This window comes from Venturia canescens, chromosome 6, assembly GCF_019457755.1.
Source record: "Venturia canescens isolate UGA chromosome 6, ASM1945775v1, whole genome shotgun sequence".
NCBI classification, from domain to species: domain Eukaryota; kingdom Metazoa; phylum Arthropoda; class Insecta; order Hymenoptera; family Ichneumonidae; genus Venturia; species Venturia canescens.
In genome coordinates this window covers 12,772,539-12,785,776 of record NC_057426.1, presented here as the reverse complement: position 1 = coordinate 12,785,776, position 13,238 = coordinate 12,772,539, and the positions used below count along the sequence as shown (strand labels likewise).

Here is a 13,238-nt window from a genome sequence, read left to right as displayed (position 1 = left end):
CTTGTGTCCTTTCCCAACGATGGTCAGGGTCCAGTGGAGATTTGTGGCTCTCGCCTAGAAATATCACTAACCGAAATTGGCAAATTCCAATCAATTAACTTCGTTGCTTCACATCGAATCAATTACTTCCAGATATTTCGTTATTTCACAACTATTTTCACTTTGAGTCAACTTGGATTTTTCCATCAATTCAATGTGGATGACAAGAAGCGGTTTTTTCTTTTTTTATGTCGTAGATTGAAAATTATTTGCAACCAGTTAGACTTGAGTTTTGAAAAATTCTAATTTTTGACTTTCATTTGAAGCAAATTTTTTTTTTTATCAATTTCAATGCTTGCATACCCCAAATATGATCAAAAAAGCAAAATATATGTTCTATCGAGCATGACTCCTTCGTTAGAATTCAGTTTTGTTTGGAAAATGGTTAATTACCGTTTTATTCAAAGCTCCAAAGCATCGATGATGTCCTCCCCTTAGTTTTTATCACAATTTTCGAAACAATTTAAAAATGAACTGGGAAAAAGTTTGAATATCGAAAAATTGAACCACTTATGAAAAATAACGAAAAGAAAAAATTTCGTTACATTCCAAGTGATCATATCAGAAGTCATTCTTTGGAAGTAACTCAAAGATATCCTTTTTCGTGAACAGTAACTGGTCTTATTGGGAGGCGTGAAAAATTATTCAGTAAATGAATTACACCATTTAATCCGTGATAAGAAATTTATTCAACTTCTTCCTCAACGGCGCCTCCAATGATTTTTCCCCGATGTTTCCTCCATACTTAGAATGAAATCTGAATAGATTGAAACAAAAATCCTGATATTAGTGCAAGAGAATACCGCTTAGGAAAACCATCGTTTTTGTTCAATTAAAATTCAGTGGACGATAATGTCGTTCAATTGGTATTCAGAAGACCGTCGTCAAACTCATCATTTAAGAACAAAATGCAAAAAGGAAATAAACTATCAATTGGAATTTTAATGTACTAATTTATTTGACTCACCTGAAGAGCTCTAAAATTTCTTGAAGCTCTTTTTCGATCCAGTTCCCTTGGTGACCTTGAGAACATTGAATCTAACAGTTTTACTCAATGGCCTACATTCTCCAATTGTAACCACATCTCCGATTTCAACATCCCTGTAATGATAGAATTGGCAATGAAATATAATGGATCGAGCAATTCTTTAAAATTTATTCAATAATTTTTGCTAGAAAAAATAACAGATTTGAATTGTTGTCAGTTGACGATTAAGTTGACTTCAATTTGTATTCAGAAGACCGTCGTCAATATCATCATGTGAAAATTCAAGATTAAACACATTGGAAATTCCATTTATTGAAGATCGAAACTCAAAGAGGAAAAGCGAGTATAAAAACCATGTACCTGAAGCAGGGGCTCAAATGAACGCTCATGTTTCTATGGCGTTTTTCGAATCTGTTATATTTGCGGATATAATGAAGATAGTCCCGGCGGATCACTATCGTTCGCTGCATTTTCATTTTCTGGACGACACCAGTCAGGATTCGTCCTCTTATTGAAACGTTCCCTGTGAAGGGACATTTTTTATCTATGTATGTCCCCTCGATGGCCTAGAATATAAAATCATCACATTCAAGCTTACGCGTGAGAAGATTAAGAAGAAACCTTGATCAATTGCTTGGAAAGTGCGGAATCCAATTCAAGGAATAAGAGACGGAGGTTGAAGGAAGGAATGGAACAAAAATTCCTTACCTCGCGTGGTGTTTTAAACCCTAGCCCGACATTTCGGCTGTAGCGGGCAGGTTTACGGGACTTGGGACCAAGTCCTTTTTTCCGGTTCAAAAATACCGTTGGCTGTTTTTGAAACGAGCGTTCGGTCTGAAAAGAGACAGAAATATTGTTAAAAAAGTATGGAAAGGGATGAGAAGCTTGAAACATGGAACAAACTCTTTTTTGAAGTTAGGGCAAAGTTCATGTTTTGAATACTAGTTTTGACAAGGGGAAAAACGACGAAATCTGACCGACTAGTTGAACAGTAGTAGAATAGTAATGAAATAGAATTTTTTGGTATTTTATTGGGATTAAAGAAAAAAGCTGTTCCTCAATTTGCGTCGGGACGCGCTAACCACGTGTCGTGGCTTCTTCGTACCGACGACTGTTTAAAAATATTTTCATCATAAGTTATGGATTTCAAAGGAAAAGGGTATTAAATTAAAGTTGAATACTTTTGCAATGTTATCAATGATGAAAGTAAAAAATAATCCAACAAAACAGAACCTTCAAACAGCAGTAAATATTATAACCGTACCTGATCAGCCATCTTGAATCGTTGAAAGAACGAGCTAATGCCGGATGTCCAAAACGACGAGCTCAAGTTGGATTATTCGAATGCGCATGCTCCATAATGAGGGCGCTTTCTCTTAGCTGTTGATTTTGAGAGTAATTCAATTTCGTGTGTTTATAAAATGAGAAAATAGAACGAAATATTTGCATGAACGTGAAAATATATCATAGAAATATTTCCGATTGAATATTGTCGAACTCGTTCGGTTTGTTCACGATTGTGGAGACTATTTAACATATTTATGTTTTACAGAGCCCCCGCGCTTACCCCAGTTGGACACGGTCTACGGTAGTCCCGTCGTTGGGCTTGGTTGGGCTGTCGCACCGTTTGGCGCGACAAGCGACAAGTACGAGCAGACACGACAGGCGTGGACGGGCGATAAAGAGTGCGTGCGTCGTTTCTCTTATTCTGTCAACTGCCGGCCGTCCATTATATGCTAATAATTATTACTCTAATAATAGTATCGATCATTCGACACGTGTTCATATAAATAGTAATGATTCGTTGATCAAACTCATGAAACTGGATGCCACATGATTCGAAGTGTTATATTACAAACTTTTCGATTTTTGCATAATTATGATTACACTGCAAATTATGTTATTCAGAAAAAAACAAACTGTGCTGTCCTTGTGCGTGACCTCGCGACATATCCTCGAATCTGCGGCCAATTTATTATTACGTCACAATAGAACTTTATTAATATTTTCCGATTACTCGATAATCGATTCAATTTACTATTCTTTGGGGAATTGTTTTTTCACTTGGATTCTTACATTATTGTTTTTTTGAGCTCATATATTCAATTTCAGGATTAACTCGCTTCTTTTTTCCCCTTAAGAAATTCGTGATCTTTGTATTTGAACATTTCTGGCTCTTCTAGACGATTCTTAGCAATTTCAATGTCGTTGGTTATTTCCTTGATCAATTCGTCTGTAAAAAAAAATATCACGAAATAAACATGAGTCTGTGCACTTGATAAGAAAAATGGTTTCAATATAAGGCTTTTCACAAACGCACCAACGGACGAAAAGTCTTTTTCCGGTCTTATGAAACCCGTTATAACGACTCTAAGTTCTTTGCCATGCAGAGGTCCATGAAAATTGTGAAGAATATGAGTTTCCTGAAATTTTTGTTCGTTTTTTTTTCAACTCCAAATTTTCTCGAGTTATAATATTTTTTAGTTCCAAATTATTTTTACCGTATTTTTTCCTACTTCGAGGATTTGAATCTGCATTTTTTTCCTTACCATTGATTTTTTTTCATTTTTGTAAAAAGGATTCCAGCCTATACTCAAGACTCCTTTGTAGACTTGATCGTCGACCGAAGTCCAGCCGTAATAAATACCGGGCGCTAAATTTTCCGGTAATTTTTCGACGACATCCTCAGAAAAATTGGCTGTGAATAAATATTTAACGTAAAAAGACGATATCAAATAAAGTACAAAGAAAATAAATGATCCTAGCTATTCGATTCATAGTAATGATTGTATTCAAAACCTGTCTATTCCTACTCCATTTAAGCAACTGATGCAACGCCTTTGATTTTTTTATTGTAATCCTATGACCGAGGTCTTGCGATAAGATAATTGCGTATACAAAAATCGCTCTGATTATATTGTTGCGTACCTGTTGGTATACCAAGGGCTTCCGATCCCCTGCCAAAACCTTTGACAATTCGTCCAGAAACGAAATGTGGCAATGCTGCGTCGCAACAAGTCATAGTACGCGTGCGCGTTAATCCCAAAAATTTACAAGAAAAAAGAAAGGATATTATAATTGACGCACGATTACTGTTATTGGAATGCAATTTTCGGATAGATACGTGGACAGCCAGAAGAATTAACCACACATATGGATAATATGGAAGATTGGAGACCAAAAAAACGATTTTCTATTCAGACTGTACAATATCAAATGCGCCTGCGCCTTGACATGTCGCGGGTTCTGCGGGTTCGGCTCTGCCTGCTGTCTTCTGAGTCTTCTCTCCGTGGAGGGTAATTAATGCACGTGGGCCAATATCAAATATAAAACCTGAAGAAAGTGTGCGTTTCAGTATTAATCGCTCATCTCTCTACAATAGTTTAAAAAATAAATAAATAATAATTGCAGTCAAGATGAATAGAAACGTGAAAATCGCTCGTAAAGATAATGGTGTTATCAATAGGACGAATAATAATCGTATAACAAGGAAAAGAAAATTAAAACATGAAAATGAGGTTAAACGTAAAGCAAAGGCAAAAGTAAGCGAAGAGGCCAATAAAGCAAGTAGTTGTGACGAGGGTGAGATAATGGTTGCTGAAGACAGCAGTGATGAAAATGTTTTGGATAAGGAAGAGACTGTAAATAAAAGTGATGAAGAAGCCGATACAACCGACTTCAGTGAGGATGATTTGAAGAAGAGGATAACAGATGATGAAGAAACTGAAATTCAAGCTGCCAAAACAAAGACGAGAAAAACAAAATACAATTCTGCCGAAGAAACTCGGTGTGTTTATCTTCACGGGATGCCCGTTACTTTTTTCATTATTTGAACAAAAGTGTTAGTGTGATCTAAACATTTTCTGCTATTTTAGGTTGGAAAAACTAGTTTTTGGAGATCCTGGCAATGTCATCAAAAATTTGCTTGTACATGATGACTCGACAAAAAAAAGTATCGCAAAAAGAATTGAAGGCCCAAGTATTTCAACTGATGAATCTGACCAAGATGATGTTCGGTTTGAGATGGAGACTGATTCAGAAGATGACCATCATGGAATGGATAAGACTGCTAAGACAGTTGCATGGGTAGACGATAATGACGAAAATTATTCGTAAGTTTCGTGCTGAATGTATGAAATTCAGCTTTTGGAATGAATTCAACTTATACTATCCGATTCGCATTAACTTAATTTATGACAAATTAAGCTCACATCTCGAGGCCAATTCTAAAAATTTAATAAATTATCTGTCTTGTGCTATTAGAATAGCGGCTGCTCTGAAGACTCAACGACGGAGATTGCCCAAAGGTCGACAAGAACAGACGTACACCCAATTGCTGGAGAACAAGTTAACACAAATAGTTGGGAGTCCAAAATGGGCTCGACTGAATACCCAAGTAAAAAATAACGACGATGATGAAGATTCGGACTCTGAAATTTTACGGGTAAATTCAAATCTACAATTTTACAATAGTATGTACCATTAGAGCAAAATGTGTAGCTAGATTTGGTCCCAGGCAATGGATTTTAAAGTTATCGATCAGTTACTAAAATTTTTCATTTGACGGATCCCTAAAACAAAGTCAAACTACGTGCGAATTAATTATATCGTTTCAGCACAGCAATCATTTAACAGTCCCAACAACAAGAAAACTTCGTAAGGGTACAATCGATATTAAAGTTTTAACGGATATAAACAAATCTACGCACACTGAGGGTCCGATTGTTACAAGTGTTGAATTCCATCCGACATCCACTGTAGCTATGGTAGCAGGGTTATCTGGAATTTTATCTCTCTTTCAAGTAAGCTTTCATATACACGTTTTTCAAACTTCTGTCCATTTTTTTTGCTCTGAACCCATACTCATAGCCACTGTAATTTTCAGATTGACGGTAGAGAAAACACGAAATTGCAAAGCATTCGCTTCGAAAAATTCCCTATAAACTGTGCAAAATTTTTGCATCAAGGGAGCGAAGTGATTGTAGGCTCACGCAACTGTGCGTACAGTCATGCTTACGATCTGATGAGTGGTAAAACTCACAAAATACCACTGCCCCATGGTGTTACAAATATGCAGGTGATGAATCAGTTATTTAAGTCCAAAATGAAACTTCCGTTAATCACAGAAGATCCGCTATTCAGAACAACATTTCATTACAGAAATTTGAGACGTCTCCTGATGGGAAATTCATCGCTGTGATTGGGAAAAGAGGTGTGATTCATTTATTGTTGAGTTCGACGAAAGAACTAGTGACCAATTTCAAAATGAACAGAAGATGCCTTGCAATAGGATTTAGCCCAAACAGCGATAAACTCATTACTCATGGAGGTAACTTAAAGTTGATAGTTTTTCTATTCCATTTTATGTTTTATACAAATTGCCACAAACAGATTGATGATCAATGTGAACTTGAGTGCTACTTTTCACGATCAAGTGTTTCAATCATTCTGAAAGCTTTTGAATCAGTTATTATCCTGCTATCACAGTACTTATCGACTTCATTATTTCCTTTAAGAATACAAAATATTGACGAATTTCAGCTCAAATATCATGATATACACCATTATATTGTCCTACAGGCTGATTAGTTTCTTTAAGATAGATATTCTTGTGCATTCTAGTTAAATGAGTGCTACATTTTCACAAAATGTTTCGGGCCAAGCTTCATGTATCTTATTATCTATTTTCGTTATGCTGGGTATAAAAACAGTAAAAAACTGAGTACTCATTCAGCTACCATGGAATAAAGTATCTACCTTCAAATTCAAGTTCAATTGTTCATCAATTCATTGGCAAAAGGGTCAATAAACGTTGACACGAAAATGATTGACGTTTATATTTCGATATTTGGTGCACAGATGGTGAAGAAATGTACATATGGGATTTGAAGAGTCGAAGCTGTATTCACAAAGCGGTCGATGATGGGTGTATCACGAGTTCAGCGATAACATTTTCACCTAGCGGACAATTCCTGGCAACTGGGAGCAAACAGGGAGTAGTCAACGTTTATGAGACCGAAACCGTTCTCCGAGAAAAATATCCAAAACCATTGAAGATTGTTTTGAATCTTGTCACACCGATAACTAAATTGAAGTTTAATCCAGCCTCAGAAATATTGTCGATGGCTTCAAAATGCAAAGAAAATGCATTTAAAATGATGCACTTACCAACATTTACTGTTTTCTCAAATTTTCCAACGTTTCAAACGAAAATGTTTCATCCTCTAGACATCGATTTTTCACCTGGCAGTGGCTACCTTGGACTGACCAACGATAAAGGTTATGCTTATTTGTACAGGTTGAAACATTATAACAATTATTAATTCAAATGAACAATCGGAAAAATACTATTGATGTGGGAAATTTTTTATCATCGCTGGAATGCCTCCAAACGAATGATCATTGAAAAAATATTGATGAATATTTAGGCTACGATGAAACATGAAATGTTCGTGAGACTCGTAGTACTCTGAGTCTCCTACACTTGTCTTGAACGAATGAAAATAATGGCGTGCCTCCACAATGACTAATAGTATGGATAGGTGTTAAGGCAGTGTGACCGTGACAGAACAGATAAAGAAATTTTTTGATTTGAACTCTGTATATTTTCCTGAAAAAAACCAAAAAAATCAAATTAAATTACGAAAATTCGTTAGCCCATTCATGAAGAGTTCCAAGACTCGTTATCAGAGAGACCGAGTTTCCAATCATTGACAAATCATTTAGAAAACCGTTTTTTGAAAATGAGGAAAAAAAATTCTTTCCCGTTCAACGAAATTGAATTTTAATCTGAAAATCAACTAAAACAGAATAAAATTGATCTAGTTATGACTAGAGCTGTTCAGAAAAGGTGATGGATGTTTCGTCGATCTCTCGAGCGGAGCTCAGCGCTTTCCCTTCCTTCGGGGTCTTCACGCCGGACACGAGCCGGCTTTTTCTCTTTGCCTCGGATCGTGTTGCGTGTCGGATCGATACCACGCACCACGTGTTTCGTAAAAACTGCAATGTTCTCTTTAATTTTTTTCATGAGCCCAGTCATATTTTCGGGAGTGTCGCGATTTACACCCACGGCATTTTCGGAAAGTATTTGTGATACATTTCGTTTCGCACTCCAGTTATTTTCTTCGATTTCATAGATTCGGTTCGCTTCAACAACGGTGTGCTTCGCGGGCCTAGCGTAATTTTGAATCATCGAACAATTTTGTACTTCACACGAGTAATAAAGTCTGTGATCGACTTTTAATCCGCCTCAATTTTCACCGTTCCCATTCCTAAACCAGGAATTCAGAACTCTTCAAAAAAACACAGACATGGTCCTTCGAGCCGGATCCTGCGAATGTGAAAATTGAATTTCGGTGTCGAGATAATTTTGGACGGAACAGTTACAAGGACTTCGCATTCGGGATTTTCGAGTGAGTGAATTCAATCCAGTGCTGTAAACACGTGCAAAAACGCTTTATATGGAAAACGTGTAAACGCGGCCGCGAACGGTTATCGATCTCATCTTTGTGCGGACATTCATTAGACACTCTTCGTTCCCATCTCTCACTCGACGCTGGACCGCCCGACGCATCACTTCCATTTTTCATTATCACATTCAACACGCGCTGCGCTCTTAACTTATGAAACAGCACGCGTCGCTGCGAACGCAATCTTTGTGCAATTCTAGCGCACAATTTAGTTACCGGGGTCGTCATTCTATCGACGTCTACTGATATAAATATCATTTTCTCAATGAATATTACTTTGTTTTATTATCTGAACTATGGTGTTGAATTTCGTTCCCTTCTCTATAACATTACTATTGCTATTATACTTTTCGTTTGTCATGTGACGGGTCGTTCAAGATCAAGTTTGCGACCGACAGAGAAAAATTACGAGAAAAAAAAAAAAAAAAAAAAAATTCACATGTGCCATGGAAAAAAAACAATTTTTTACACCTTTGCACTTGGAGCAACGGCACAGGAAATTTGACAAACGACTCGAGGCTGAGAGAACTCTATGGGGATAACGCCGAGGAAGAAAATGAGAAAAATATGTGATGGCAGCGGGCATGAGGTTGCGCGGTTCAACGTCACTGGATGGATAGCCCTGAAAGTAAACGAGTCAGCATCGGATACAGGGTTGAAGAAGATACATTTGAGTGTAATCAGTTCGTCGTTATCGTTTTTATACACACAGTCTCCATTACTGCTCTCTCGATTGAGCCAATTTTTTATTTTCTTCATCCTATATGGTAACGCTATTATATCTAATTAAAACACACAGTCTGAGCGTCTCTATTCTTCGTGTAATAAATAAATAGTATAACATTTATGGTACACATTGTCAATTAACATTCTACTTAACGGTTTCTTCTTCTCACACATTCTCGCAATTGTGGCGCATTCCATTTTCCTTTTTCATCTCTCCCATTGTTTATAACTTTCAAATACTATCGTCCACCTAAATATCGTAATTTTTAAATTTTTATTTTATTATTTTTTTCTTTTCAATACCACGAGCTTGACTCCGCATTGTATCTGATTATTCGTCATTTCCCGCATTGTACCTAACTAACAATATTATCATTATCATTATCATTATTATTATTCTCATTCTCATTGATTAGTATTAATATTAGCGTTGTTGTTAATATCATGACTATCATTGTTCCAACAACGATGATCAGATGCCTGTGTGTATGTGATGATATTAATGAGGAGTCGTGAATCGGACGATCCTAGCTGACAACGATAAAAATATCGTTATAACGCTCATTAGCCGTATCGTTACATCGAGTATACATGCATAACGCGACAATGCGTCTTTCAGTATCTAACAAGAAATGGAATGTCTAAACGTATGTCTTTTTTTTTACCGCCATCCCAGTTCAGCTTCCTGGTCGTAATCATATTTATCGTGATTTTTTTTTGTTTTTTTTTGTTTTTTTTCTTCGATCAAATCCACGTTACGCGAGTTCACTTTTCGAGTTAAGCAGCCCTGCAGATTTTTCAACATTCAAAATTACGACGGTTCTTATAGAACAGATAACGAGCTTCGAACAACCATTGTTGTTGCTGTGGTTATTGTCATTATTTTAATGCTATTCCAAGCTCAGTCGGTCAATCTTTCGAATCCGTTGCACGACTATTTTAGGGTTGACCATTTTTATTTTCACGTTCTGTTTTTCCATTAGCGATATTGTTGAGTGAGCCAATCGAAGGTGGGAGAAACCTCGTGCCGGGGTTCGCGGTCACCGATTCGCCATTGAGTTTCCCCAGAAATAACCCTGCACGACTCGAACGCTCTCGGGAAGACGTGTTGCTGCGTCGTGCGACAAAAGTAATTTGACAGCTTCTCATTCAGTGAGAAATTTACTGTCGAATTTTCCAACGGAATTTCCATTCGATTTCCTCACCATTTTGCATCCATGCCAAACAGCGACGGCGATGAAGACGACAACAACGACAACAACAACAATAATAATAATCATAATAATAACGATAATAATGAGCACCTAGTGCATAACCTTCTATAACTAATTAATATTCTAATCGATCGAGCTAAAGATAAAATGTATTGAGAACGAACCTTGGTTTCGGTTTTTCATTGAAAATTATAATAAATACAAAGATGGAAGAGAACAATAAAACGCATAAATATTGTGATTTTTGTCGTAAATACACTGAAATATAAATATTCTGGAATATGCACTAAGCGGGACAAGAAATATAGTCGCCGAGGGATCTGTCATCTCTTTCGCTCTCTCTGCTGGGACACAGTCGATATCGAAATAAGTGTATGAGGCTCGAAACTAAGTTTAACAAACAATAAAATCTTACGAAACACTTAATTATTTGGATGTAGAGCGGTGCAAAATGTTCGGTGAATTCTGCCCGCGATTATCTCGGTGTACGCAAAAAGTTGTGTCATAAAATTTGCTTTTTCATTGCATTAACCACGTGTGGGATGAGAAACGATAGAAAGTGACAGAAATTTACCCAAAAGCAAGAATGAAATTACGTTTCTTGGCCCCGCGAATAAATGAGCCTTTCACATGGCAGTGTAGGTCCCAGTATACTTATAGTTCAGTGATTAAATATAAATGAAGATAGCCAAACGGTATAAATTTTCGTGTGAATCTTGAGAAACATGGTACACGTTGTTTGTTCCTTGTATTGTATATTATTTACGCAGAGATTAGATGATTTTTCGCCTAATTTTACGAATGATTTTAGTCTTTCGATACGAAATGCTATATCAACATGCACGTAAGCTATGTCCACGCGCAATACCGAATACCGATATTCTTAGCGATTCAAAACACTCGTTTTATAAAACACACACAAATTCGTGTACTTGATTTATTAATTTATTCATTTATCTAATTTGAAGTTTTTTCTTTTTTCGCTGTTTATCATCTCTTGTCTAGATAATGAGCAAATTGTCGCATGGATTTCGTATCCCGAAAGTACTCCGTGTGTGGTTAAACAATAGCCGTTCTATACCTCTACGGTCGCACGATTTCCTTCTACTACCAGTCTTTTTCTTTCGTCTCCCGTACGTAGGCATTTATACTCGATTATTTTTATTTTCATTCTTCTTTTTTGTCATCGAAATCATCGTGAATAACGTCGCGGCTTTATATCGCGCTAACGTTCACATACGCATCAGCGTATGTTACATTTGTTGTCCGTTTCTTAAAAAAATCAACTATACATACATTTGGATATTGTTGTTTTTGTGTTTTGTTTTTTCTTCAAATTTGAGTCGAGAATCTGGTCTCAAAATTTCTCGTTCAAATTCGACGGAGGAGAGCTTGTATTTTTTTTCTTTCTCATTCGCATCCCCCCTTAATTATTTTCCTTCAGTTTATGGCACAAATCTATTTGGCGTACCCGAGCTGCGGCTGGTTTGATATATTCCTCGTAAGTTTCCGTTAATTTTTAGCGGAAGACAGTAAGTACGAAAGATCTTTTTGCTTCGCCGTGTTTCCTTCTATCGAATAATCCTCGTTTTCATTGCCATTGATGCGCTCGCTCGTGAAAACCTCTTTGATGAAATATTCGAAGAGGGAGTTTCTCCGTCGTTTCTCGTTTTTTCAACTTCACTTCGGTTAGTCGCACTTATATATACGTCATTATTTTTTCCTCGGTGCTCATCCCTCCTTGCGAACAGCTCCTTCACCTGCCGAGCTCCCTGGCTGGCCGTGCTGGTGCTCGTGCCCCTGCACCGTCGTCGGACTTTGCTGGAGATCCATCGATGGCAAAGCTTCCGAGGTCCCTGCGACGACCATTAACTCACTGATCGACGTTCCGCTTGTCTGGAACGTGGGCTACAGACGCCATAGACTGGACCGTCGGGCGTTGGCTGCTGATGCTGTAATAAAAATTAAAATTTTTTGTCTCATCAGTTACGTGGGTATGAGAGTAGTGATTTGTGTCGAATGAATGAATTCACTTTTTCTTTGGTCGCACTCGATATTTTAAGAAAACTGAAAATACACCTTGTCTGACGAAAGCAGAACTATTTTTTATTGGCATCCTATCGGAGGTCTACTAACCAGGATGGAAAATAGGAACCATCTCAACCGGAAGACTGCCGCGACGCTTGATCGACGGCTCTGGAATCGACGGTTCTCTTTTGGCAATTTCCTTTTTCCATGAAGATTTACCATTTTCGTTATCGTCGAGATTACGACCGGAAAACATTTCCGGGCCTCCGCTGCTCCTTCGCCTCAGGACTTTTTTACGATTGCGCGTTTTCCCGTTGACACTGTTGCGCCCAAACAAATCGCGTCGAAGTTCCGATATATCAGCCGGTACCGAACCTCGGCGTGGTGATCCTATTAAACCGAAATCTCGCCCTCCTCCTCCTCCTCCTGGGCCAGCCTCGCTGCCCCGGAAACTTTCATTATTGTTGGTTCTGCCACAAATGGCTTGACTCCCGTTATTGTTATTCTTGTTGCTGCTGCTGCTGGCACAAGCAATACTACCATTGTTGTTGCTCTTCTTTTTATTATTGATCTTATTGTTGTTGTGATTGTTATTATGAATGCTGCTGCTGTTGTTGATGTACGATGAAAAGTTGTCGCGTTCGTCTACGCAGAACAAAAACAAGATTGCTTTAAAAATCGGCCAATACAAATTGTTAAACGCGATCGATTCTTCTGTTCGATTCGATTATTCAATTGATCAATTTCTTTTTGCTCACTTCAATGTGGAAATAA

The 13,238-nt window shown here is 37.5% G+C and overlaps 4 protein-coding genes across 9 annotated transcripts in view; 1 reads left to right on the top strand and 3 right to left on the bottom strand.

Annotated features, from left to right (window-relative positions):
- Window positions 1-704: 704 nt before the first annotated feature.
- On the bottom strand, window positions 705-2,732 carry LOC122412730 (40S ribosomal protein S11-like). Its single transcript, XM_043422513.1, has 6 exons — window positions 2,595-2,732; window positions 2,292-2,407; window positions 1,736-1,861; window positions 1,388-1,593; window positions 1,007-1,140; window positions 705-796 (listed from the first exon to the last, which is right to left on the bottom strand). The coding sequence occupies exons 2-5, from the start codon at window positions 2,301-2,303 to the stop codon at window positions 1,017-1,019; spliced, it is 468 nt and encodes a 155-aa protein (XP_043278448.1). The 5' UTR covers window positions 2,304-2,407; window positions 2,595-2,732; the 3' UTR covers window positions 705-796; window positions 1,007-1,016.
- Window positions 2,733-2,850: 118 nt separating this feature from the next.
- Rfk (Riboflavin kinase) lies at window positions 2,851-4,241 on the bottom strand. The gene is made up of 4 exons (XM_043422514.1): window positions 3,956-4,241; window positions 3,577-3,725; window positions 3,348-3,450; window positions 2,851-3,260 (listed from the first exon to the last, which is right to left on the bottom strand). The coding sequence occupies exons 1-4, from the start codon at window positions 4,047-4,049 to the stop codon at window positions 3,142-3,144; spliced, it is 465 nt and encodes a 154-aa protein (XP_043278449.1). The 5' UTR covers window positions 4,050-4,241; the 3' UTR covers window positions 2,851-3,141.
- A 54-nt stretch (window positions 4,242-4,295) lies between these two features.
- Window positions 4,296-7,881, top strand: wcd (U3 small nucleolar RNA-associated protein 18 homolog wicked). Its single transcript, XM_043422484.1, has 7 exons — window positions 4,296-4,814; window positions 4,903-5,139; window positions 5,291-5,471; window positions 5,644-5,829; window positions 5,913-6,104; window positions 6,188-6,356; window positions 6,887-7,881. The coding sequence occupies exons 1-7, from the start codon at window positions 4,444-4,446 to the stop codon at window positions 7,348-7,350; spliced, it is 1,800 nt and encodes a 599-aa protein (XP_043278419.1). The 5' UTR covers window positions 4,296-4,443; the 3' UTR covers window positions 7,351-7,881.
- A 1,329-nt stretch (window positions 7,882-9,210) lies between these two features.
- LOC122412715 (uncharacterized) overlaps window positions 9,211-13,238 on the bottom strand; it is a 30,073-nt gene continuing 26,045 nt past the window's right edge. For all 6 annotated transcript variants that reach the window (XM_043422470.1, XM_043422474.1, XM_043422473.1 and 3 more), the window contains 2 exons: window positions 12,573-13,109; window positions 9,211-12,388 (listed from right to left, as the gene is read on the bottom strand). In XM_043422470.1, coding sequence (XP_043278405.1) covers window positions 12,345-12,388; window positions 12,573-13,109 — 581 coding nt within the window. In that variant the 3' untranslated portion in view covers window positions 9,211-12,344. The remainder of the gene's footprint in view (window positions 12,389-12,572; window positions 13,110-13,238) is intronic.